The sequence below is a fragment of the Camelina sativa genome, chromosome 15 (genome assembly GCF_030686135.1).
Source record: "Camelina sativa cultivar CO46 ecotype springtype chromosome 15, ASM3068613v1".
Lineage (NCBI taxonomy): Eukaryota > Viridiplantae > Streptophyta > Magnoliopsida > Brassicales > Brassicaceae > Camelina > Camelina sativa.
Window position 1 is genome coordinate 6,150,836 of NC_141894.1, and position 23,925 is coordinate 6,174,760.

Genomic DNA, 23,925 nt, shown 5'->3' on the forward strand with positions numbered 1-23,925 from the left:
GACGGTTTACTTGCTAATATGCGAAAACATCATTAAACCCAAGAAACATGTCTTTTAAATACTACATTAAACCCAAGGAAAAATATGTCTAAAATACCAGCAAATAAGTATTAAAACAAACAGTACAGATCGTCATCACTTTTGTGTCTTCCTCCTCCGCCTGATCTGCGGGAAACTGAGAGGGGTCGGTAAGGTCGCAACCCTAGTTGTCTTATCTGTGGAGATTTTGCAGCCAAGGTTCTCAAAATGTGTCCTCAGCGCAACTGTGCTCACCCTCAGATCTTTAGCTATGTCTTCTGGATCGGTCTTGAAACCATCCACGTGAAGTGATAGCACAAGAACATAGCTTATCAGAAGGTTGGACTTGTCAACAGATATCCTGTCTGATTCAGGATCCTTGTACATGCTAATAAATTTCCGATGGATGATATCTGGAATCCTATGGTTTTTAGCGGATTCAAAATTCATTGAGCTTCTGTCCTTGAACTTAATTAGATGGGTGAGAAATGTTAAAGCACCACAAACCCTCTGCAAGTCGGCATCGTCCTGCATATCAAACAGAAAAATCAACAAATATGCATAAAGAATCTGAGCTGTAGATGAAACTATGAAGATCAAAATGACTATCTACAAGTTCAGAATCTTTGTTAACAGCAGAGCGATAGTTCCGCATGTTAGACTTTACCATGTTTACCACGTATATGCATACTACCAATAAAAGAATCAAAATGTTACCTTGATATCTCGCAACTTGTACAATCTGTTGCGGACAAAAAAAGGGTAACTCTCAGGTGCTGCTTCAGTTTCCTGTTGCAGAAGCCTGTATATATCTCCAAGGAAGTTCCATTCTCCCTTTTCGATGATTTTGTCCAAAGGATAAGCTTCCCTTGGAGAAGTTGCAGAGGCATCATAAGGTGGAATGTTTCGTGCAACAGTAGAACTGGTGCCTTCAAGAGCCCCCGTATTAATATCAAGTTCATTAAGCTTCCCGTCAAGGAACTTCTGCGTCTCAGCATCATCTCCCAGATTTAAGTTACGCTTCTTCTTATCCTGCATAAAAGACACACACATTCTCATTTAAATATACAATCCTCTCAATGAATCTCAAGATAATCAACCTATATAGGTACTAGTCAGAAGCTAAGCAAAGGGATTTAAACTAATGCTACTATTATTACAGCAGCTTATATTAGCAATGGTACCAATAAGACTAATACTGTAGAGAACGAGTAACACATAGAAAAGATGACATACCCGAGAAACAACTTTCTTTGTACTATACTTCTGGTTAGTTTTGCTTAGTCGATCTCTTATGCTAACTTCTGCCTCTGAAGCTTCTTCCTCCTTTGCTTCTACAGTTTTAATCCTTGGCTCCAATCTGATTATCTGCAAGTTAAAACCCAAAACTTCAACTCTCAAAAAAATCAATCCTTTTCTAATTCACAATACATTAAAACATTCCCACTAACTCAAACCTCATCAAAATCAAGGGTAACAGAAAAAATTCGATTTTTTTTACAAACCTTATTGTGAGCAATAGGAAAAATCCTGATCGTCTTCTTCTCTCTATTCACGATACCCAAAGAATAAGCAGTAGTCTGCATAGCCGCTTGCTCGCCAGTGTAATTCGTTCCCACAAACTCCACGTTCGCACCAGGAGGGCTTACCACAACTTGAAGCCTCTTCTTCGTCTCATCCTTATGCTTGTAAACAGTAACTTTTGGAGTCTCATGAACTTTCTCTCCCGTTTCTGGATCCACCTCACAAGGATCGTAGCTTGTGGAGAAATAAGCCACGATAGGAGAGATTCTATCGGGTCTCTCACGGATTTGTGTCACCTTGAGTCTGATTTTCTTGTCTTTGTGTTGATCCTCTGTTTCTGGTTCTGTTTCTGTTGCAATCTCCTTACCTTTCCTTTGCTTCTTCTCTAGAGGTTCTGGTGTGTTGAACTCCTCATCTTCTTCCTCTTCCTCGTTAAGATGGTCAATCTTGTGTTTGCCTCCCATGGTTTGTTAAAGCCTTTGGATTCTCTCAGTCGATCAAAGAAGCTGCAAGCAATGTAGAAGAAGAAGAGACCACTCACTAAATAATACTAAAACCCTAATTTCGGCGACTTTGTTCAGGAATATTTGCAAAACGGACCCTTGTATTTATCCATGTTGATAAAAAAGATCTTCACATAGTTTTCGTTTTTTTATCCTCTAACTTTTGATCCGTTCTAAAAGGACCCCCAACGGCATAACGCTCGTCTGAGAGAAAACAACGCGTTAGTTTCATCAGAAACAAATAGAAAACGACACGCTGTTTGTGAATTTGTGAAGACTTATCTTTTATATATATAAAAAAAACTATTTGGGATACACTGAGACCTCAATTTTTGCTTTTAATCGAACTTAAACTTATATTGATAAAGAATTAAGACGTTGAAAGAAAAAAAATTAATACTTTGATAATACAATTTTGTTCATCTATATAATGTGTTTATAAAATTTAAATTAATTTTATTAATTTAAATGTAAAAGCGTTTACAAGATCTTTATAAGATTTTTTTTTTTTTTTTTTTTTTTTTTATCAAACAAGTGCCTCTATTCATTCAAATAGAAACAGTATAAGAAGAGGGATGAAAAATCCCAAAGTTCAGAAGGTTACAAGCATAGACTTTCCCCAAAGCCTTAAAAGAGAACAAGGAAACAAATAGCATCAAGCAAAGATCCATGAGAGCTAAGAAACAAGAGCTGAAAAGCAGTTGAAGACTTGTGAGATCATGGTTGCAAGATTGGTCAACATCGAGGGACTCGAGAGATGACAGGTAGGCCTCGGTCATAAGACACTTTGCCGTTAGTAGAGGAATCAGGACCAAGGAGTTCACCTGAGTGAGGGATATTAGAGGAAGTAGTGCCTTGGTAGAGATTCGGGGGGCAGAAGCTCGGTTGGTTATAAAGAGGCTGACGGTGAGTTGCTTAGCCAAGGGGTTCCTGAAGTAGTTGGTGGAGCCTGTCGAGGGATGACTATTGGTGTAGGAGCCACTAAGACCAAAAGTACAATCTCGATACATCGAGTTCAGAGTTAAAACGCATTGATACTTCAAGAACTTGGGAGCAATAAGGATCAGCTTTGAGGTTAAAACCAGGATTCGCAAATAATAAATGTAGAGCCGTAACATACCGGGTGGATCCTCTCTGCCATGGACATGGTGATCAAGAATTCCACACAAGGTTTGTAACCGACAAGACACTATCAAAGAGTAACCAGTCCTGGCACAAACGTATGATTGCTGGGTATTGGTAGTAGTAGAGTATACTATGGGAGCTAAGAACAGGTAGAATAAATAAATGTCAAACCGTGACATAACAGGTGGATCCTCTCTGCCATGAAAATGGTGATCAAGGATTCCACACAAAGTTTGTCTGCGGCAAAACACGGACGAGGGATAGACAGACCTGTCTACTGAGAACAGGGTTTCCAATGATATCAAGTGACACCAAGACAACCATGATGAATTACTACTCAGATGGTAATCATAGAGATAGCAATCTTGATCACACCATTGGTTATATAATGCTGTCAACAAGAGATGTAAGTAATCGAACCTGGGAATTTTTGTTTTGGGCTTGGTTTGGTGAAACGATAAAGGGCCGTCGAGGGATACAAGGCCCACCAGGAGAAAAACTCTTTCCTTGGTGGTTGACCTAGTTTGGGTGAGCATGCGGCGGCGGCTGTCCGGAGATAGTGGATAGATTTGCAATAGACGGATGATCTCTGCGGGACAAGGTTTTGATAGTGGCAAGCCAAAGGAGAGGTCAGTGAGAGACCACACGAACAGTCCATTGATGGATAGGTGAAAGCTTCGCCTGTAGAAAAGGACGCCGTGTGCCGTCGACGTCTCCACCGGGTGAGAAGCAGCAGATGGTCCAAGGAGGAGCTCGTCTGCTAACTTCGGTGTCTCTGGAAGAGCTTTTGCAGGGGAAAGTAGACTTTCAGATCTGGGTATACGCATGTAGGCTGTATGTGGACTCCGAACACCGGCTGAGTTAACCAGAGAGAGGAGGAGAGGGTTCAAAGGACTCCGCCCTCGTCTTTTGTCTCTTTTAAGTGAAAGCTCGCCGGGATCTGAGGGGAGAAGGGGAGTTTGTAACCAAAAAAGAAAAATAAACGGGGAAAAAGTAAGCAAAAAGAAAGAGGGCAAAGCAGAAATAATGCCGCAGGTAGAGAGATCCCGACGCCGGTGAGCCAGAGCTCCACCGGCGTCGGAAGAGATTATCGGAGATGGGTCCTCGATGTTAGTGCCTGAAAGAAAAACGATGTTTTGGTCTGACCAGTTTTGTATATAGGAACTGTAAAACGTTTATGGTCTACTTACCTATGTTGATCTTTATAAGATTTTTGTAAGATTTTTATAAGGTTTTTATATTTTTGTCAGTGATAATTATAGCTGGTATGAATTTTTGGCCGATGACGTATGGCAAAGTGACAACAGTCATTCTTTCGAAAAACAAACCGAAAGAATGACTGATGTATTGGGTTACAAGATTTGCAAGCGTGTAGCCTATTTTGGGATGGTTATTAGCAGTACAGTGTCATTCTCTGCTTCGATCAGTCTCATTCTTCTTTTCATCAGCGGTTTACGATTAAAGTACCAACCAATCAACCATGTACATTACAATTTTATAGAAGAAGACTACTTAATTGGTATTTAATATATAAGAACATGCATGAAGCCTGGAATTTTATAGTAACTTTTGTGTTTGACAAGATATTACTGAAACAGTGAAAAGTGAGAACTAAAAAAAGTCATGTAAAAATTAAGGTTAAGGTGTTGACTTTGGGTTAGTGTGTCCAATGGTTGACTTAAACTACTTAACAAAACAGATTGATATAAAATACTAACTCGATCTTTTTTTTTACTGGACTTACTGACTTCATATGAAAAATAATTGATTTTATATATCATAGTTATCTTATGAGGTTTTTGTTATACACTCGAAATAATTAGAGAAATTTTGTTTGGTCTCAAAATACAGTTATCTGATTATATAGTTATTATTTATATAGGTGTCGGTTTATAATATGGATCCTCATAACATTTATGGCGACAGCGGTAATTTGTGTATCGGCAGCGTTCTTTTTCGCAATCGTATTGATGCAATCCGACGATCGAATAATTCTATATATGCTTCTGATTTATTTTTATTTTATTTTGGGTCGCGTTTCCGGTTTTAGTACTCCTAATCCAACTTGTTCGACTGATATTGGCTTATTTGTACCATATGTCATCGTATTTGCACGTCTACGACGATCCCCTATTCCCCTCCACGATTGCTGCCACTGGCTCCATCCATCTCGGCCAATTGACGAAGAGTAGGAACTATGAACATGTGGCTCAAACTCACGTATGCAAGGAAAATGTGTCAGCAATGTTACAACTATAATATGTCTCCTATTGTCATTTTATAAGGTTTAATATGGGGGTTTGTAATTCTTCATCGAAATTAACTTATGTTATTAAAATAATTAAGACGTTGATCAGTACATTACAATAGTTCAGCAATCTAATGTGGAACATTCATACAATTCATATATAATTTATTATGTACCAACGAAAGAATCTATGCCGGAACATGTGAAAATTATGATGTAAATACACCAAATTCATGATTAGATTTTTAGTTAAATATTTCTGACTAATTTTATGACTGTCGATCACAGTCTGTAATTAATTATTTTTTGGTTAGGGGTTCTTTAACATTTAATCTTTTCTTCTCTTTTCAATTCGATAACAAAAAATATATATATATATATATATATATCTTATCGGCTAGCTACATGTTTATTAGAGAATTACTTAACTAATAATAAATAAATAAAAACTAATACATGCTATTTTGTTTTGTTTTGTTTTGTTACCCGCCTCACTCAGATACATATTTAAGCTGAGTTATCCAACATATATATACGATACGAGCATGGTTTTCTTATGCGACACTTCTATAATAGTTAAACTTAAAAGGGCCTCCCTTGTGGGTATTTTTTTTTATCTACTAGCGACTATTTCAACCACTAGATTACATTGGTCGTAGTTGATTACATGAAGTTATAAAAGGCTCAGAGCAACCACTAGATCATTACATTATGTTGGTAGTAGATTATTATCTACTTTACAGTGGAAAAATAGTATCACGTAATTATTTTCACTGTCTAACATTAACGACTGATCTACTTTTGATTTGCTGAATGCTATGCATTTTGCAGCGAGTGTTCCATCTTCATCGACTATATATATCTCCAAAATTTTACTTGGCAAGTTCATTCATTAGACACATCACACATGTAGATGTAGGTACTATGAAAAACAAAGACCGTTGAAAGAATATAAAAAGAACAAAGAAGCTCCCAAAGTCAAATTTGATGTTGTGCAATTCCAAACCTAAAAAACTAAAACTCTATATAAATATTTTTTTTTTAAAAACGACGACTACCTAATGTCGCTGTGTTGACTTGCTGGTGTAGTTCTCAAATAATATGTTTTCTATTGCTGTAATCAACATACGAATAGTCTCAAACTAGACTTTTAGCTGATGAAACCAGAAATTTCCATCCTTAAATCAAGAGTCTCATTCTTTTTTTCCTATATAATCTCAGGCGATAATCAAAGAAATTACACATATAACTTGTAAAAACTCTTAAAAGTAATAACACTCATTGCTTTGAATCATGGAAGCCAATGGTCGAGAAAATCATCAATACGAAGAATCAACATCAGAGTGGTTCGCAAAGTACTTAAACCGCCAAAGTGATTGGTTAGAAAAAACCAGAGGAAATCTGATGGTTACGGCGACGGTTATAGCTGGTATGAGTTTTCAAGTTATGGTTAATCCTCCCGGTGGCGTATGGCAAAGTGACAATTGTTCTTTTGGAAATCAAATCGGAGCTCCGATTTGTAAAGGGCAAGCGGGTACTGCTGTATTGGAGTACGAGAGTTCCAAGCGTCAAGCCTATCTTGGGATGGTTATTAGTAGTACAGTGTCTTTTTCTGCCTCGATGAGTCTCATTCTCCTCGTCATCAGCGGTTTACGACTAAGGTACCAACTACCGACCAATAAATAAATTGCAACGTATCTTAATTAGGCCTGGGCAAAAAAACCGGACCCGAAAACCCGAACCGGAACCGACCCGAAAATATGGACCCGAATCCAAACCCGGAACCGGTAGAATACCCTATTGGGTCCTAATCTCCTAAACCCGAAGAACCGGAACCGAATCCGGAACCGAACCGAGAACCGAATGGGTACCCGATAAACCCGAAATAAAATAATATACATAAAATACTAGTTATATTTTTTTTATTTATAACATAGTTATTCAAAGTTACAACTTAAAATTCAAAAATATTAATTCTTCCTAGATCAAAATACTCAAAATAACAAAAATTATATTGAAATATTTAGCTATATTTTTTTAAAAATTTTATTGAAATGTTTAGCTATATTTTATTTTAATATTTAACATTAAAATTTTCGGGTAATCGGGGTAAAATTCAGGTTATCGGGTAAAATTTCGGGTAATCGGGTACAAAAAACCCAAACCCGGATGATATCCGATTTTTTCGGGTACTTATAGGTTTTGAAATTTTAGACCCGAACCAACCCGAACCCGGTAAGACCCGAACCGAGCCCGAACCGATATTTTCTGTTTACCCTATTGGGTCCTAAACTCCTCTACCTGAAAAACCCGAACCGATCGGTTCCTATCCGAACCCGACCCGAGTACCCGAATGCCCAGGGCTAATCTTAATTATAACAACTTGTGTGTATAATATTATTGAGTTTTGGAATTTTAATGTAACATTCGTGTTTGACAAGATGGTTGACTTAAACTAATTCAACAAAACCGATTGGTAAAAAATATACTAACTCGATCGTTGCTTGGTTGGACTATAAAAGTATGAAAAATACTCGATTTCATATAATAGTTATCTGATGATATAGTTATTTATATAGGAACCGAATGATAATGGCGACCCTCGTAACATTTATGGTGGCGGCGGTTCTCTGCATATCGGCAGCGTTCTTTTTCGCGGTCGCATTGGTTCAATCTGACGATCAAATAATTCGTTATATACTAATGGTTTATGTTGGATTTTGGGTCGTGTTTCCTGTTTTAATACTCGTAACCCAACTTGTCCGAGTGATACGTTGGCTTATTTGTTTCATATGTTGTTGTTGTTGCCAACGCCGACGATCCCCTCGACGATTGCTGCCACTAGCTCCATCTCCGGCCCATTAACGAAGGAGTAGGAGCTATGAACCTGTGGCTCAAACTCACGTATGAAATGAAATTGGTGTCAGTATGTATTATTGTGATAACCATAATTAATATAGGTTTATATATGGGTTTGTATTGTTTAGTAAATCATTATAATTAATAATCGTCTGTGCTAACTGCATGACATTAGCACCTTATGAATCGTGATTAGTCTACTTTTGGTCGTCATTATTATTACCATGTTCTTATCCTATATCCATTTTATTCTTTCACATATAGTTTCGGTTACAAAATAAAATATAATGATAATCAACTCGTTATGGGAAAGATTAATATCCAAAAGGACCGGGACAAAAATAATAAGTTTTGAGCATATAACTATAGGTTATAGCCATGTTTAATGTGATTGGATGGTTCAGAAATCAGAAGTATATTACAATTCGTTTATGTAAAATAAATAATATATATGATTCGTAAATAACCCTCGAGGCCTAAAAAGATAGTTATGGACTTATGGTACAGTATTTACATGTCATAAAACTGAAAAAAAACAAAAAATGGAGAAAAGTGAGTCAAAGGGAGAGAAGGAGGTAGGTCTCTGCCCTGTAATACCTACCTTTAGTCATCCCTCATCTCCTATTTATATCTGATATCAAGTTATCAACTCCTCCATTTTTCATTTTAATGAATTTGTTTAAATAAAAAACATAATAAAATAAAAGAAAGAGAGAAGAGAAAGGGAGAAGAAAAGATGATGATGATCATGCATATGAATGACTAAAATGGAAACTTATGCTCTTAAACGGAAATATCCCTTAGTCCAAAGGTCTTTCAACCATCTTCTTCCTACCTTATTCACCATCATGAACATCAGTTTGACCAACAAGCAAACGTAACATGTGTGTACCAATAGGTCCAATACCATCTTATGTCTCTCAGTATATACATGCATATCATTTTTTCCAACCAATTTAAGGATGATGGTTGTTAGTTAGCCATGCATGCCAAGGTTACCATCGATATTAATTTTATTTGGTTGATCTCACTAACTATATAACTGTAACAAAAATAAAATAAAAAACTCAATGTTCAATTTTGTTTTTGTAAACTTATACCATTAACTCAAAGTTTGCATCAGATTATTGTCTATCCAAGAAAATAAGGTGATCTACTCTACAAAAGGATTAGTTCATAATTCGATCCAATGCAACAATTTTAAACCCTAAATTTAGAGGATCATGTATATGTAAGAAATATAGTATGAATGAGTGCATTATATGTATCGGACATATAAATGTGTAAGTAAAGAATGGTAGATAGTAGGTGTGTAAGGGGAGAAAGATCTAGGGGGCTTCAAAAAAAAGGAGAGAAAAGGACAGAGCATGTGAAAAGAGACAGAGAAACAAACAGAGGAGTGAACAGTCTTACTCCTTTTTTTTTTTTTTTTCTCTGCACTTAATGAACCCAACCCTCTCTGTATATTTCTGATACTTCACATGCCTTTCTCTTCTTTCTTATATATATTCCTATACTTTTTCTTTCAATTTTGTATAGAGTAATGTCCGATTAAAAAGAAAATATTTAATAGAAAAACGACAAAATATCTAACATATATTTTTTTAAAAAGGACAAAAGTACTTTCACTTCACTTGCAACCAAACAAACCTAGTCCCCTTCTTTATCCAATGGTCTCTTCCCTGCTCTCTATTTCTCATCTAAACACCCTCTTCTTTGTTCCTTATTTACCATTTTTGCCACCTTGCAAAATAAATAAAACCACATTTCTATGTAAAAAATGTGAAATTGTAAAAATCTTTTTGTTTTCTATTGTCGTCAGAAACTGTAAAATCTATAATATTACTCATTTTCAGGTCAGCAAAAAAGTTTGGTTTCTTCTTCTCGAGTCAGAGATTCGTGCAGTGTGTGTGATACAAGAAGCTCCTTCCGAATTCTTTTCATTAAATACTTACTTGTATCTATTATTATTTTTTTTTTTGCATCTATCTGTTTTTCCCCTGTCTTAGACAGTATATTATTATTAACAACAGAGCTCACTCAATGTAATATACAAAAAAGAAAAAAATGAGCTCAATAAAAAGGAAATGGCACTCATTTTTATGCTATGAAGTGTTGGGATACAGCTGAAATTAAAAAGTGCGTCAGCTCAAAGGAAGAAAAAAAAAAAAAAGATTCCCAAAATCAATGCACTCTTTTTATATTAAAAAACACAAAAATAGTTATTTATATACTAGCTTGAAAATAAATTAATTAAAGAAATGGTTGATTTGAAGAAAAGATTGAGAAGAGAGGAGGAAAGAGTTTAGTCAGAGAGACAGGAGCATCAAGTGCTGCAGAAGAAGCAACAGGAACACTGGGCCTGAGTCTCTTCAGATTTGCCAGTCTTTATAGGACCACACTCTCCTTCTTCATCCCCCTTACATTACATTTTATCTATTTTAACATTTACAATATTGGATATTTTAATGTTGTTTTGATTTTACACTACATGGCAAAACTCCTTAAAAGCTCTTGTCCTGATGTGATTTTTTTTTCTTCTTTTTTTTTTTTTCATTTCTCTCTTCATTTCTTTATTGAATGTTTTGTGATAACTCTTTAATTTATTAAACACATAGTATTTCGTTTTGATTAACGTTCAACCAAAAAAATAAACCTATCTACTAGAGTGTGACTAATTTATATCTCTCCTAAATACAAAAATAGGGTATATATATTAAAGAGAGAATGGTCTCGTGAAGAGGAAGAACCTAAGCTAGTAGTGTTCATGCAATTTGCATCTGAGGAATATATGCTTTGATAGAGAGAGAGAGAGAGAGAGATCAAAAGGTGACAGAGAGGGTGGTCTTCTTTGTCTGTCTCTGTCCGAAACTCAGGAACCCTAATCTCTGAATCCATCAAGAAAGCAAGCTCTTATCTTCTTTTGTGCTTTTGCTACATATATAAACCTTTCTTTGAGGGAAGCTATAGCTAGAGAGAAGATAGAAAGAGAAAAGATGATGAGTCTAAGTGGAAGTAGTGGGAGAACAATAGAGAGGCCTCCATTTACACCAACACAATGGCAAGAACTCGAACACCAAGCCCTAATTTACAAGTACATGGTCTCTGGTGTTCCTGTCCCACCTGAACTCATCTTCTCCATTAGAAGAAGCTTGGATTCTGCCTTGGTCTCTAGACTCCTCCCTCACCAATCCCGTAAGCTCTACACTTCTTCTTCTTTTTTTTTGGCTTGCATAAAGTTTCAATCTTTTGTTGATTCTCATGCCCAAAGTTTGCAGCTTTATGTGTTTTTATACACTTAAGATTTCTGAGTTTCTGCTTAAAGTCTCCACCTTTTTCTTTTTCCAACGACCACTTTGGAAGTTTTCCACAATATTATTCTGATGATTTTTGGAACTAATTAAGGTCTTAATTAGGGTTTAACAGCATGACTAAGTTTAGGGTTTTGTTTTAATTAAATGATGCAGTTGGATGGGGATGTTACCAGATGGGATTTGGTAGGAAACCAGATCCAGAACCAGGACGATGCAGAAGAACAGATGGGAAGAAGTGGAGATGCTCAAGAGAAGCTTACCCAGATTCAAAGTATTGTGAAAAACACATGCACAGAGGAAGAAACCGTGCCAGAAAATCTCTTGACCAGAATCAGACAACAACAAATCCTTTAACATCACCATCTCTCTCATTCCCCAACAACAACAGCCCAAGTCCCACCTTGTCTTCTTCTTCTGCATCTTCCTCTTCAACAACTTATTCTGCCTCTTCTTCTTCAATGGATGCTTACAGTAACAGTAACAGGTTTGGTGTTGGTGGAAGTAGCAGTCACACTAGAGGTTACTTCAACAGCCATTCTCTTGATTATCCTTACCCTTCTACTTCACCTAAACAACAACAACAACAACAACAACCTCTTCATCATGCTTCTGCTTTGTCACTTCATCAACACACTAATCCTACTACTTCTCAGTTCAATGTCTTAGCCTCTGCTACTGACCACAAAGACTTCAGGTTCTGTATATAATCTTATCTTTAATTTCTCTTTTTTCATGCTTAATTAGGATATTAATTCTTGAAAAGGAAGAAACTTCTATTTATATATGGGGATTTTTTTTGTATTACAATTTTAGGTATTTTCAAGGAATTGGGGAGAGAGTTGGAGTTGGAGAAAGAACGTTTTTTCCAGAAGCATCTAGAAGCTTTCAAGATTCTCCTTACCATCACCAACAACCGTTAGCAACAACAGTGATGAATGACCCGTACCACCACTGTAGTACTACTGATCACAAGATTGATCAACATCACACATACTCATCCTCATCATCATCTCAACATCTTCAACATGATCATGAACAGGATCATCATCATCATCATCATCATCATCGACAGCAACAGCAACAGTGTTTCGTTTTGGGCGCCGACATGTTCAACAAACCCACAAGAAGTAGTGTCCTTGCTAATTCATCAAGACAAGATCATCAAAGTCATCAAGAAGAAGAAGAGGAGAAAGATTCATCGGAATCAAAGAAGTCTCTTCATCACTTCTTCGGTGAGGACTGGGCACAGAACAAGAGTTCAGATTCTTGGCTTGACCTTTCTTCCCACTCAAGACTCGACACTGGTAATTACTGCAAAAATAATCTAATCTACGCTAATAAATAATAAGTAGCGTTTCAATTATTGATAATTCTAAATTAATTTTCTCAGGTAGCTGATTAAGGATGGCAGTATTCAATGATGGGTCTGCTGCACCAACACACACAACTTCGAAATGTTGAAGAGTCACATTTCACATCTATTTCCGTGGAACAATGAGACAGGACTCTGTTTGCAGGAAACCTATATGTATACATATTTATGTATCTTTCTCTTTTTTCTATGTGTGTTAGGTCCAACAAGAAAAGTGATCCGACAGATATGTCTGTGTGTGTTCTCTTGCTTTCTCATGAAATCGTTTTATATTTTAGTGTCCCTGAAAGCAACAAAAGAAAACACGACTCTGTGCGGGGCAGTGCTATCTATATATATATATTGAGTTTGTTTCTTAGGGTGCAGGCATACCTCTTATATATGGATCTATTTAACACATGAACCTAGTTTTTTTCTAGGCAATTACATGTTAAGTATGTGTATTAAAATCGTAAAACGCTTATCTGAAGGAAGACTCTTGGGCTACGTTGAAGTTTATCGTAATTGTGGTTGAAGCAAAGTATAAGATCAGTATCCGCAATGATGTTTTTATTACACTTCAAAGTTTTTAGAATCGATTACTATATTTGAACTATGGGACTATCCTCAACTATATGAAATGACGTTCCGTGGACCCAAGTCTTGAATCACGCATTTACAGAACGAGAGAATGGTCAAAACTCAACATAATATGGCAACAAATTGAACTTATTATTATATGTAGAACATAAGAAATTTTGTCGCTTATAGGAAAACAAACAAATCATACACAACTTTTGGGTATGCTTCCTTGCATGCATGTGCTTCTTTGGCAAAAGGAAAAAAGTGATGAGAGTTAAAAGACAAAAACATCATGACTCTTGATCCATTAAGTTTATTAATCTTTTACGTGCGTATGATTACTTGGAATCATTACCAACACTAGTATTATATTTTAAGTATATCATGAGAATTAAAAAAAGAAACATGTTGCCAACGAAAGATTCTATGAGCGGAATCAGGTCCAGATTAAAACCAGCTCATCTTTTTGGTCTCATACCAAACAAAAACGCGTCTTAAACACTTTCAGTATAGGGAACAAGATCAAAAAAATACCATTCTTCTTCCATGTGAAACTATCAAAATTAGACAGGTTTGCGTAAACCAAAACATCGGTTCTAAGTTCAAACCAGACCATACATCCAGAGAGGCTAGTTATCATCAAATCCCCATCGTCATAAAATGTGCACTTTGCAAAATCACATAAGAAGATAACTACAGATCTAAATAACCAAAATTTTACAGATAAAACATGAAAGATCCCAAGCATTTTCTGATTCCAAGAGCTATCAAACACGAAAGATTCAACATTTTCTGATTCCAAGAGCAATCAGACACGAAAGATTCAACATTTTCTGATTCCTAGAGGTTATAAAACAGGAAAGATTTGACATTTTCTGATTCCAAGAGCTATCAACTACAGTCTAAGCAGTTCCCATGTCAATATGGAGTTGATCTTCCTAGGAGAAGTGACAAAGAATCTATAGCCTAAGGAAAGCATAACATAGAGAAAGAAACTTGATCTTCCTATCTTTTTCACTGCCTTGATTCTCACTATACTAACATAGTAACATCACACATACAAACCGAGATATACCGCAGAATATGCAGAAACAGAGGAATTGTGTACAATCCATCAAGAGAAGGTAACAAGAATAATAATACTCAACCAACAGCAGAAACACATTAGCCAACTCACAAGAATGAAATTAGATAATCGGTTTTCATCTCACAGAATCCCTAAAGAACAAATTTTACATGACTTGACTTGAGCCATTTTTTTTCTTTCTTTTCCAAACCTCTCTGTTCACTCTCTCTAGTTAGCATCGTTAGGCAATGTAAAACGAAAAACTACACCGACCTTTTTAAAAAAGAAGCAAAAAAAAAATAATCAAAAGACTGAATACAAAAAGAAGAAGGAAATATGTCAAATCCAGAATTTACCCAAATTTACAGAGGAAAAGGGCTGATCAAATTGAGTTCCTTTCGTGTTTTTTTTTGATGCTTTTCTCCTCGTCTCTCAAAAGTATGATGAAAACTCAGTAAGATTGTTTCTCTGGTCTCCTCTCTCTTCACAAAAAAAAAATCAATAAGTATGAGTCATCCGGAGAAGCTGCTTTCTCTTGAAAAGCAAGAAGGCAGCAACGCAAATCTGCAACATTGCTGCAAACCCAGCGAATACTAGACCCACTGTTTTCCCTGTATTCAATCCTCTCTTCTCTGTTTGCTTGAAGACCCTAGAAGGAGGAGGAGGAGATGGCGGCCGTAACCTCCGTGGTTGGTGGTTTCTGCTGTTAGATTGCGGAGGAGAAGAAGCTTGCGCACGCGGAGGAGGAGGAGGATGAGAGGGTTTCGGCGGCGGTGGAGATGAAGAAGGCGGTGGAGGAGGCGGCGGCGGAGAATTAGGAGGAGTTATATCTCCAACGTTGGATTGTGAAGGAGGAGGAGGAGGAGAAGGCGTGTTGACCTGAGGCGGAGTCAGCGGAGATTGAAGCAATTGAGGCGGCGGCGGTGGTGGTGGTGATGAATTAAGAAGCGGAGGCGACGGAGGAGGTGGAGATTGAAATTGAGGTTGTTCTTGTTGTTGTTGTGATTGGACAAGAAGGAGGAAGCTGAGAAACATAACGAGAAGTAGTAAAACATTCAAGGATGATGAATTAAAAAAACCCATTAATATCATCATCTCATCACCCAGATTGATTGATTGAATTCTCGGATCCACCCAGAGATGATGATTTAACACCCAAACCAATAAAAAAAAAAAAAAAAAAACCAGGCTACTCCGCGTCAGCGCATAGTTGAAATTGGAAAGTAAAAAGATCTGGTCAACCCCCCCCCCCCCCCCCCCCCCAAAGATTTGATTGAGGAAGAGAGATAATCTGAGGAAGGTCTCCGTTCTGTTCTTCCTCTCCCTCTCTATCTTTCCCAGATGGAGTCGAGAAGAAGCAAGAAATCAAAAGGAATCTCTCACAACTATTTTGTAAAATTGAAGAAGATTCGAATTCGGGGCCAAAAAAAAGGGGTCACACAATTTTCTCCCGGGGAGACGTCAAGGAAGAAGAATTGACTCTATCAAAAGAGAAAAAAAAAAAACTTGGCGGAAAGGGTAAAATTTTCCGGGAAAATGCGAAGAGAGAGAGAGAGAGATTAAGAGGAGAGTAACGGTTTAGGGCTAAATCTAGGGGTTGAGGAAAGAGAGATTAAGGCGAAAATTTGGGGGAACGTAGATATAGATTTCGATTTCGATATATATTTATTTGTACAATTACAAGCTGTAATAATTCCTACTAATAACTCCGTTTTTATTTTCTTTTTGAGGGAGACGAACAAAATAGTTGCCTGTTCCGTTGTGAGAGAAAAAAACTACGGGATCCAATGTCAATCGCCGTCACCTCACATTCTCGTACTAAGCTCATCATACACATCTAATGGATCCAAAGCCCATTTAACTAGTTGTTTTCTACAGCCCATTTTGTAATTTCAATTACTTGGCGAGCATGATTTTTTAAAGTATAAGAAACAACACAAATCAGAGAAAAAAAATGAGCTTTCTTTACTTGATTGAATCATCATTCTTGAATATGAAAGTATCACACAAAAAAACTGTTCCACTTTTGTCATATGTATTCAGGTTAAAAAAAAATTAGATAAAGAGCCATTCCTAAGGATGTACAACAAGTAGGGGGGTCTCATCTACACTTGAATTCTCCTACCAAAAGAAAAGAGTAGCAACTTGTATTATCTGCCAGATCCATGATTTCGGACTGAGAGATGACATCAGATGCAACTTTAACCCCATGCCATGGAACTCGCATAGTTAACCACCAGTTTACCATCAAACCCAAAGTTCTGCAAATTATCCACCAAAACCAGCACTACTTTGTTATTTTCCAATCGCTAAGAGGATGAAAGCAAAGTTTTAACTATGGGTTTCAGGATTAAAAAGTGTACACAGATGGATAAATGTAAAACTACCCTACCTACTACTTTCAGGAGCATAGTACCACCAAAATACAAACAGTCAGATTTTTAAGGGCAGAGAGACAGAGAGAGAGAGAGAGCTACACTTACATTATAGAGATCAATTACCGATTCATCAGGGTTTGGAGAGAAGGCGCTGTTTACATACACAAACTGACACAGTGGAGAGAGATAACACAAACTTATCAGTAAACAAAAATCAATGACTTGTTTCAATAGATATAACACAAAAAAGATTGTTTGATTGAATAAAATTACCAATGAGTCTGAGTGGAGCTGCCGTCTTAGAAAATCAATCACTTTAGCAAACTTATCAGTCCCTGAAATCTGAAAATAAAGATCAAAATAACGCAAGAGCAGATATTAACTCTAAAATCAAACAAACATTCTCAACCAAGAAAGGATCATGAACAAACCACTAGTTGGTTTCTCAGCTAAAATTGAAAATCTCATGTTGAACATACATTATATCAACAACAAGAAAATCATATTTATCGAAGATATCAAAAATGTTCAATAAGGTTTGAACAAACATAAGAACCCTAATTTCGTCTTATTAGATTAAACTTGATCATTCTCATTCGTGATTGATTACAAAAGAAGAAGAAGATATACCTTGAATTTGGATTGTTTCAGTATCGGAGCACCACCGGTAGCTCTTAGATGAACAACAACTGCGACGAAATTAAGAAAAAAAATACAAATACCCAAATTTAAGATCAGATCAGAGCCGTCAAAAAGATATAAATCATCATCTAAAGTTCAAAATCTTTGGTGTATATGTAGGTTGATCGGGTTTATCGTAGAGTAATCCAAATTCCAAGAGATTCAATTACAAAAATAATCGTCAATGACTCACTTTTCTGAACAGACTTGGGAGATTCAGTCGCCATTGTTGTTGAGAGAGTTCGGTTTGACAGAGAAAAAAAAAAAGTATACAAACAAAATTTGGACTCGCTGCGTTTTGCTGCTAAGAAACTTGAAAGATTTATTTGGGCTTATAAGCCCAATTGTGTTAGATTTGAAGCCCATATGTTATTATATCGATCCGAAATTAGTCGTGCAAGTACGACCCGGTCCGATTCGAAATTACAAATGTCGCATAAAAATAAATACTGTAGTGTTGTGTTTCGTTTAGATATTACATGACGAGAGGGAGGGACTAAACATATATATAGAAAACAAAGACGATGACATTGACTCATATGAAACAGATCAATCGTTATCGTTATAAAGCAATGTCGAATATAATTATGATTATAGGAATGGTCCAAAAGATAGATAGAAGACAAGCTCATGCATTAGGCATCATGCATGGGCTCTGGAAATTAATGATTTGGAGTTTGGTTTATGACGAATCCAAAGGCAAAAATAGTAATATGTTGATATTTTCTACAGTCATTTTCATTGTATCTTTTAATAAAACTTTTTAGTATGCACTTGGAAGAAAGGGAATCAAATATCTAATCTAAACCAATAGATTCATAAAAATCATATGATAACTATTAGAGTATATAGAGAATGTTTTACAACCAAAACAAAACCAAAAAAAAAAAAAAAACCGAAAGAAATGTGTATGCCATGGCAGATGGTGAAAGTTATACGTACGTCACTCATCGTTAATCGATGCACAGACAAAAAAGATGGAACCACAACAATAATCTTCTTGGAATCAAACAAAAACATTCTTCTTTAATTTTTTCTTAGAATTTTGGGGTTTAGCTTCCAACATTCTCTTCTTTTGCTTTCCTTCTCGTGTCTTGAGTTTTGACCACTAATTATAATTTCTTCAAAGAATGAATTTAGCCTAGCTGTGTAACACAATACATACAATTTAAGATGTGTGTGAACTGTGAAGTGGTACAAGAAAGCAATTTTAATCATCCACTTTCACCAATTCCTAGGATATATTCACCACTTTAATCAATTCTATTCACTTATTAATTAACAGCTTGAAAACTGTGGAATGCTTTTGTTTTCTATAACTTGAATAAAAACATTTTTGGATCTAATTCCAGATAAATTTCCGAAGTATATGTAGAAAATCAGGTGTTTTTACCATTTAATGTTTATTTTTTTTTACTATAATGTAAAATTATGATGACTTTGTACACAACAAAAACTAAATAAAACTTACACTCCATTAATTATTGTCTTTCTAAATAGAAGATGTATTAGTATCCAACAAGAAAAACATATTTGAATCTTCAAAACAGATTCAATTCATCCATCAAAATGCAGCAAGAGAAAAACAAAGTTCATTTTTATTATGACATGTTTCTCTATTGCTGTTTTGTTGTCTGTTTATTCTGTAGATTTTTATTTTTTTTTCCGCTATTTGTAGTCATTGTAATTTCTATCAAAACTCGAAAATGGTATACATACTTAACATTGATACCAAAGAATTATCATGATCAGCTAAAGAAACAATCAGTTTTCTTATTAAAAAAAACGATGTATATTTGGTTAGTTTTGTTGGCATCGTAACTTTTAAAAAAACAAAAAAAAGGAGAACAGTGTTTGCTACTTTTGATCCTGGTCCAGTGTGGGGATCTACATATTTTGATTTTGAGTGGAAGATTTTTTCTATAGGGATCAGAAAAAAAAAACGAGTGCTTACACGTGTGCACGTGGGAGAGTTACGACACTTAAAGTGGCCACCCCCGTCACGTGCGGGCTACATTTATATCCACTCGTTTCTTCCCCGGCCGGTCCGACCTATATCTCACCCTTCATTTGTCCATCTCTTCGTCTCTTTCCCTTCTCGATCGGCTTCTCCAAATAAACACCACTACACGAAATTACTCGCTTTCTCAATTCGATTAACAATTTCATCTACCATTCTAACTAATGTATCTCATCTAAATTGTCTTTTTAGAAAGTTAGAAATATATATATATATATATATATATATATATATATATAAGCATTGGGTATATAAATATACACTTGGATGTCGAATTCGACTCTATTCTATGATCGCTAGCTAGTAGACACATACACCCACAAGAAAGCTTATAATAGTGTTGAGAGTGTCCCACCATTGCAAAATATGTACCGTTTTACGACGACATGTACACGTCCGTGCACACTCACAAATAGAGAGTAAGTTTTTTGAATTAAATATACATATTACATATAGTGGACTGAGTGTGTGTCTTAGCTTGTGTGATTTGAAATGGTGTAAGCCCTAGCTAGTTAATATATATATAGAAATAGCTGGTAGTGCATGAGAATGACGAGTTGTGCATGGTTGATATGGGACATTGTATGCCCCTTAATTATTCTTTTATCTTTAGAACATACATATCAATTTATTGTGTCAATATATATATGATATGTAGCTGTCCAAATTAAATGCTTTTGTTGATTTATATGATCACCATTCACCACGAAACTTCTACGTTAATACGTATTTATACACTCGTGTATTCTACATTCTGTTAATTACCGAAAGAAATTCTTAGTGTTAAACAAGACATGCATATATAAAAATTGTTATATAATAGTTTACAAATTATATGAAGGAAATTAAATAAAATTGTAATTTCAATCTGTAATTGCTTTTCAAACACAACCGCTTATTTTAACTGGTCATTTTATGTCCTACAAACTTTTTTTTTTTTTTTTTTTTGTCACAGTCGTCTTTACCGCCATTTTGGTTTGTATAGAAAAAGTAATTACTTGTTTAATTGATTAGAGATTTGATTGTTGGAGTCAAACTTTTGAAATTAATTGGCTAAATCAGCACGTTACTTTCATGATTATATTTTCACTTTCCTAACTCCCCCACTTCACCCACCACAAATAGGGACAAATCCACATAGTATTTTATACTTACCGATGTAAGTAGTATCCGTTTATACACTAACTAACTCACTAACTTTTACTTTAATTAGATTTTTGTTTTGTTTTGGTTTTGACAGCATTGAAGTATAAGATTTATGTCCTTTTTTCTTATTGAAGCTATTAAAGGATTGATTCTCGATTATGCGGGAATTGCAAGCTACAAAATAAACCGTTTTATTAAAGTGATCTAAAAACAAATGAAAAGAAAATAAAAGTGGGAAGTTGGGCTACTAGACTATGCGATCTGTCCTTTGTATCGGATACTTTTGACTACATAGCCATATTAGCCTTTTTTAAAATAGTTTGTATAGGCAATAGTTTACTTGTGTAATTATACTTTACTTATTATATAAGTACATATATTTCAAGCTAAGTAGCATGTTTGTGTTAGCTTTAATAGCTTATCATAACGCTATGATTCGGTGGTCCAATTTGTTACTTTGAACCAAATTTAATTTTGGTCATGCCTTTTTTTTTCGGCATGTAAGATTATGCAAATAAAAAATTCAAAAAAAAAGATTATGCAAATAAATTCCGAAATATGAATATATATTATTATATAATTTATAACGTTACATTATTATATAATTTATAACGTTACATTTGTGAGTCTTTATCTTTCTATCAGTGCAATCAAATCGAAGGTTGACATGACAATCTGACATATGTACGTAACATATTAATAACACATGATTCGTCAACAGAAACTTTTACCATTCTAGAATCTATTTGCATGTCGTTTTAAGAAAAAATTAATTACAGACCCAACACGTTCTAACATTCTAATTAACAACATGCATGTTAACTACTAACGTAACGTTCATCATCTGGATGTTTAATCATCAGTGATAGGTAGATATGAAAGGAATGCTTGTACTTAGAAATAGACAAGACTTTATATAATGCATAATCCAACATTATAAACTGAAGCCATGTTTAGAACCAGACAAGCCAACCCAATCAAATTCAGGCAAGAAAAAGAAGTAGTACTCGAAAAGAATCAAATATTGGATACTATTGTCCATGACATTTGAGACCATGTCTCTTTCACTTTTTCCCTCCCATCTTATTGATCATTATTAGTAGCATCAAATCAAATCTTTTACTTTTTAGTTAATTAATAATTATTGCATCTACTCAAATCTTCTTCTTGTTATATAGTATTAATTTTAGTTTTTACCTAAAAACAGAGTAAGAAACAAATAAAAAGGCAACGACTGTCTTTGCTATTCTAATTGACGACAGAGAATAGAAAACTTGACTCTCTTTTTACTTTCGTCACCTGAACTCTTGCAATAAAGATTGGCTCACTGTAATCAGAAGCTAATTAAGCTGCTTAATTAGTTATGAACTTAGATACCAAGTTTAAGATGATTAATTAATTAACGATGGATATACATAGACGAGTTACTTAACAAGTAGAACACAAAAACCGTTTACAGGACGCGGTAAAACATTAACCCCAAGGGGTAAAAAAACCGAATGATCTAAAAACTAATTACCCCAACCATTAACTAAAGTAATAATAAAATTATACAAGTAAACCAGTAGCAATGGCTCGATTCATATTATCCAGACGAGTGGTTTCGTAAACCGGGAGCTCTTCTCGATACCTCTCGATCCCAATCGCCGAGAGATTCTCCAACTCGAATAGATCAGAGCTGGCGCAACTCAAGGCATCATCGTCATCTTCTACGTTGGTGATGTTGATGTCATCGTCGTACGTTGTTGTAGTAACCTTGTTCTTATTATGGTAAGTTCTGAGAAGATCCTTTGCTGCTTCGATAACACGGCGATGCTCTTCCATGACGTCACGTTTAGCTTCGTTACTACCGTAGAGCCTGTTGTTATACGCGTAAGGCATGGGAATGGTAGAAGTACTATCTTCGTCGAGGATCACATTGACAGGACAGAACCGTACGGATCTTTTTGATTTGCCGCTAGACGACGGAGTTTTACTCAAGCAAGACCTGGAGAAGGAAGACGCGGAGGAGCACGTGGTGGTGGAAGAGGAGTGTACTGTTTCTTCCACGGAGGAGGTAGTTTTCTTCCGCTGCTGCTTCTTAGGGTTAGTTGCGGCGGCGTTGGTGAAAAGAGAGTTGAGGAAAGTAGCGAGTCTTCCGCCGGGAGAGATTGGTTGTTTCACTTTTTTCAAATCGGAGTAGATCTTTAACGCTTTTGACTTGGTCCTCAAGAAACCACCGAGTTCTTTAGGTTTCTGGACGGAGGAGGAGTGGTCGACGGTTGATGTTCGAATAGGTTTCGGCTGTTGTTGACGAGTGGACGAAGGAGGTGGGGAGGCAGAAGATTTGGAACGTCCGTAGAAAGAATCAGACTCGGAAGATGAGAACCCGCCGCCGCTAGAGTCAGAGGAGCTGGAGTTAGAATGTCTGAGAAAGTCGGTGGTGTTGGTCCTCCTACTAGATCTCTCGAAATCAGCTGCGACTGAGCGGCGGTGATAAACTGGAGAGATCTCACGATCTTCGTTACGGTGTTGGTGATGATGATGATGATGATGTTTCTTCTTCCTGGTGGAGTCGAGGGCGGCAGGGGAAGTATCGTCGATAGAGCGGTAGATTTGGTCGAGGAGAGAGGAGGAGAAGGAAGGGTGACGACGGTGGTGAGATGAAGAAATAGGCTTGTCCCAAGTCTCCATGAGAGAAGAAAAGCTTCGAGGTGGCCGGGAAAGGAAGAGATGTAAAGTAATGGGTGAGAGAGGAGGAGAGACGGAAGGAAGGAAGGAGGAAGGAGTGTGTTTTATAAAGAAGGGCAGAGTAATCATTGCCACGTGTCTTTCTCGACAGCTATGGACTCTCTCTGCTTCGTCCCCCACAAAACTTATTAACATCAACCATCTTTCATTTTTTAAAAATAAAATTTATTGGTATATTTGATACTATAACATATGCCATATGGTAAAAACAGGTCTGTAGGTATATGACAAAAACAGAAGTGAGATTTCTTAGGAAATAGATTGACGTTCACGTTATTTTTTATTTGATTATTTGAAAGAAACATTATAGACTAGTATAATGGAGGTTCGGAACCAATGCAATGCAACATCATGATTCATGCATGATGGGGAGAAAGTTA

The 23,925-nt window shown here is 36.1% G+C and overlaps 6 protein-coding genes across 6 annotated transcripts; 2 read left to right on the plus strand and 4 right to left on the minus strand.

Annotated features, from left to right (window-relative positions):
- Positions 1–5: 5 nt before the first annotated feature.
- Positions 6–2,188, minus strand: LOC104745662 (uncharacterized). Its single transcript, XM_010466967.3, has 4 exons — positions 1,524–2,188; positions 1,255–1,386; positions 736–1,050; positions 6–546 (listed from the first exon to the last, which is right to left on the minus strand). Exons 1-4 carry the CDS (start codon positions 2,004–2,006, stop codon positions 136–138), a joined length of 1,341 nt encoding a protein of 446 aa, XP_010465269.1. The 5' UTR covers positions 2,007–2,188; the 3' UTR covers positions 6–135.
- Positions 2,189–6,650: 4,462 nt separating this feature from the next.
- LOC104745663 (uncharacterized) lies at positions 6,651–8,477 on the plus strand. Its single transcript, XM_010466968.2, has 2 exons — positions 6,651–7,079; positions 7,998–8,477. The coding sequence occupies exons 1-2, from the start codon at positions 6,712–6,714 to the stop codon at positions 8,281–8,283; spliced, it is 654 nt and encodes a 217-aa protein (XP_010465270.1). The 5' UTR covers positions 6,651–6,711; the 3' UTR covers positions 8,284–8,477.
- Positions 8,478–10,532: 2,055 nt separating this feature from the next.
- Positions 10,533–13,321, plus strand: LOC104745665 (growth-regulating factor 5-like). Its single transcript, XM_010466969.3, has 4 exons — positions 10,533–11,472; positions 11,745–12,285; positions 12,405–12,895; positions 12,982–13,321. The coding sequence occupies exons 1-4, from the start codon at positions 11,274–11,276 to the stop codon at positions 12,987–12,989; spliced, it is 1,239 nt and encodes a 412-aa protein (XP_010465271.2). The 5' UTR covers positions 10,533–11,273; the 3' UTR covers positions 12,990–13,321.
- Positions 13,322–14,688: 1,367 nt separating this feature from the next.
- LOC104745666 (uncharacterized) lies at positions 14,689–16,353 on the minus strand. The gene is made up of 2 exons (XM_010466970.3): positions 14,947–16,353; positions 14,689–14,863 (listed from the first exon to the last, which is right to left on the minus strand). Exon 1 carries the CDS (start codon positions 15,683–15,685, stop codon positions 15,089–15,091), a length of 597 nt encoding a protein of 198 aa, XP_010465272.1. The 5' UTR covers positions 15,686–16,353; the 3' UTR covers positions 14,689–14,863; positions 14,947–15,088.
- Positions 16,354–16,550: 197 nt separating this feature from the next.
- LOC104745667 (ubiquitin-like protein ATG12B) lies at positions 16,551–17,949 on the minus strand. Its single transcript, XM_010466971.3, has 5 exons — positions 17,843–17,949; positions 17,599–17,657; positions 17,242–17,310; positions 17,074–17,136; positions 16,551–16,851 (listed from the first exon to the last, which is right to left on the minus strand). The coding sequence occupies exons 1-5, from the start codon at positions 17,874–17,876 to the stop codon at positions 16,792–16,794; spliced, it is 285 nt and encodes a 94-aa protein (XP_010465273.1). The 5' UTR covers positions 17,877–17,949; the 3' UTR covers positions 16,551–16,791.
- A 4,235-nt stretch (positions 17,950–22,184) lies between these two features.
- On the minus strand, positions 22,185–23,657 carry LOC104745668 (protein BIG GRAIN 1-like A). The gene has a single exon (XM_010466973.3). It carries the CDS (start codon positions 23,612–23,614, stop codon positions 22,364–22,366), a length of 1,251 nt encoding a protein of 416 aa, XP_010465275.2. The 5' UTR covers positions 23,615–23,657; the 3' UTR covers positions 22,185–22,363.
- Between the last annotated feature and the right edge of the window lie 268 nt (positions 23,658–23,925).

What these genes read in the sequence shown, in the direction of transcription:
- LOC104745662 (XM_010466967.3), bottom strand. Translation starts at nt 2,006, where the DNA reads ATGGGAGGCAAACACAAGATTGACCATCTTAACGAGGAAGAGGAAGAA. An exon ending in TTCCTATTGCTCACAATAAG is followed by an intron (nt 1,387 to 1,523) that starts GTTTGTAAAAAA and finishes TTTAACTTGCAG; the next exon opens with ATAATCAGATTGGAGCCAAG. An exon ending in CAAAGAAAGTTGTTTCTCGG is followed by an intron (nt 1,051 to 1,254) that starts GTATGTCATCTT and finishes TCTTTTATGCAG; the next exon opens with GATAAGAAGAAGCGTAACTT.
- LOC104745663 (XM_010466968.2), top strand. Translation starts at nt 6,712, where the DNA reads ATGGAAGCCAATGGTCGAGAAAATCATCAATACGAAGAATCAACATCA. An exon ending in ATCAGCGGTTTACGACTAAG is followed by an intron (nt 7,080 to 7,997) that starts GTACCAACTACC and finishes TTATTTATATAG; the next exon opens with GAACCGAATGATAATGGCGA.
- LOC104745665 (XM_010466969.3), top strand. Translation starts at nt 11,274, where the DNA reads ATGATGAGTCTAAGTGGAAGTAGTGGGAGAACAATAGAGAGGCCTCCA. An exon ending in ACTCCTCCCTCACCAATCCC is followed by an intron (nt 11,473 to 11,744) that starts GTAAGCTCTACA and finishes TAAATGATGCAG; the next exon opens with TTGGATGGGGATGTTACCAG. An exon ending in ACTGACCACAAAGACTTCAG is followed by an intron (nt 12,286 to 12,404) that starts GTTCTGTATATA and finishes TTACAATTTTAG; the next exon opens with GTATTTTCAAGGAATTGGGG.
- LOC104745666 (XM_010466970.3), bottom strand. Translation starts at nt 15,685, where the DNA reads ATGATGATATTAATGGGTTTTTTTAATTCATCATCCTTGAATGTTTTA.
- LOC104745667 (XM_010466971.3), bottom strand. Translation starts at nt 17,876, where the DNA reads ATGGCGACTGAATCTCCCAAGTCTGTTCAGAAAA. An exon ending in TCCCAAGTCTGTTCAGAAAA is followed by an intron (nt 17,658 to 17,842) that starts GTGAGTCATTGA and finishes ATTTCGTCGCAG; the next exon opens with TTGTTGTTCATCTAAGAGCT. An exon ending in CGGTAATTGATCTCTATAAT is followed by an intron (nt 16,852 to 17,073) that starts GTAAGTGTAGCT and finishes GATAATTTGCAG; the next exon opens with AACTTTGGGTTTGATGGTAA.
- LOC104745668 (XM_010466973.3), bottom strand. Translation starts at nt 23,614, where the DNA reads ATGATTACTCTGCCCTTCTTTATAAAACACACTCCTTCCTCCTTCCTT.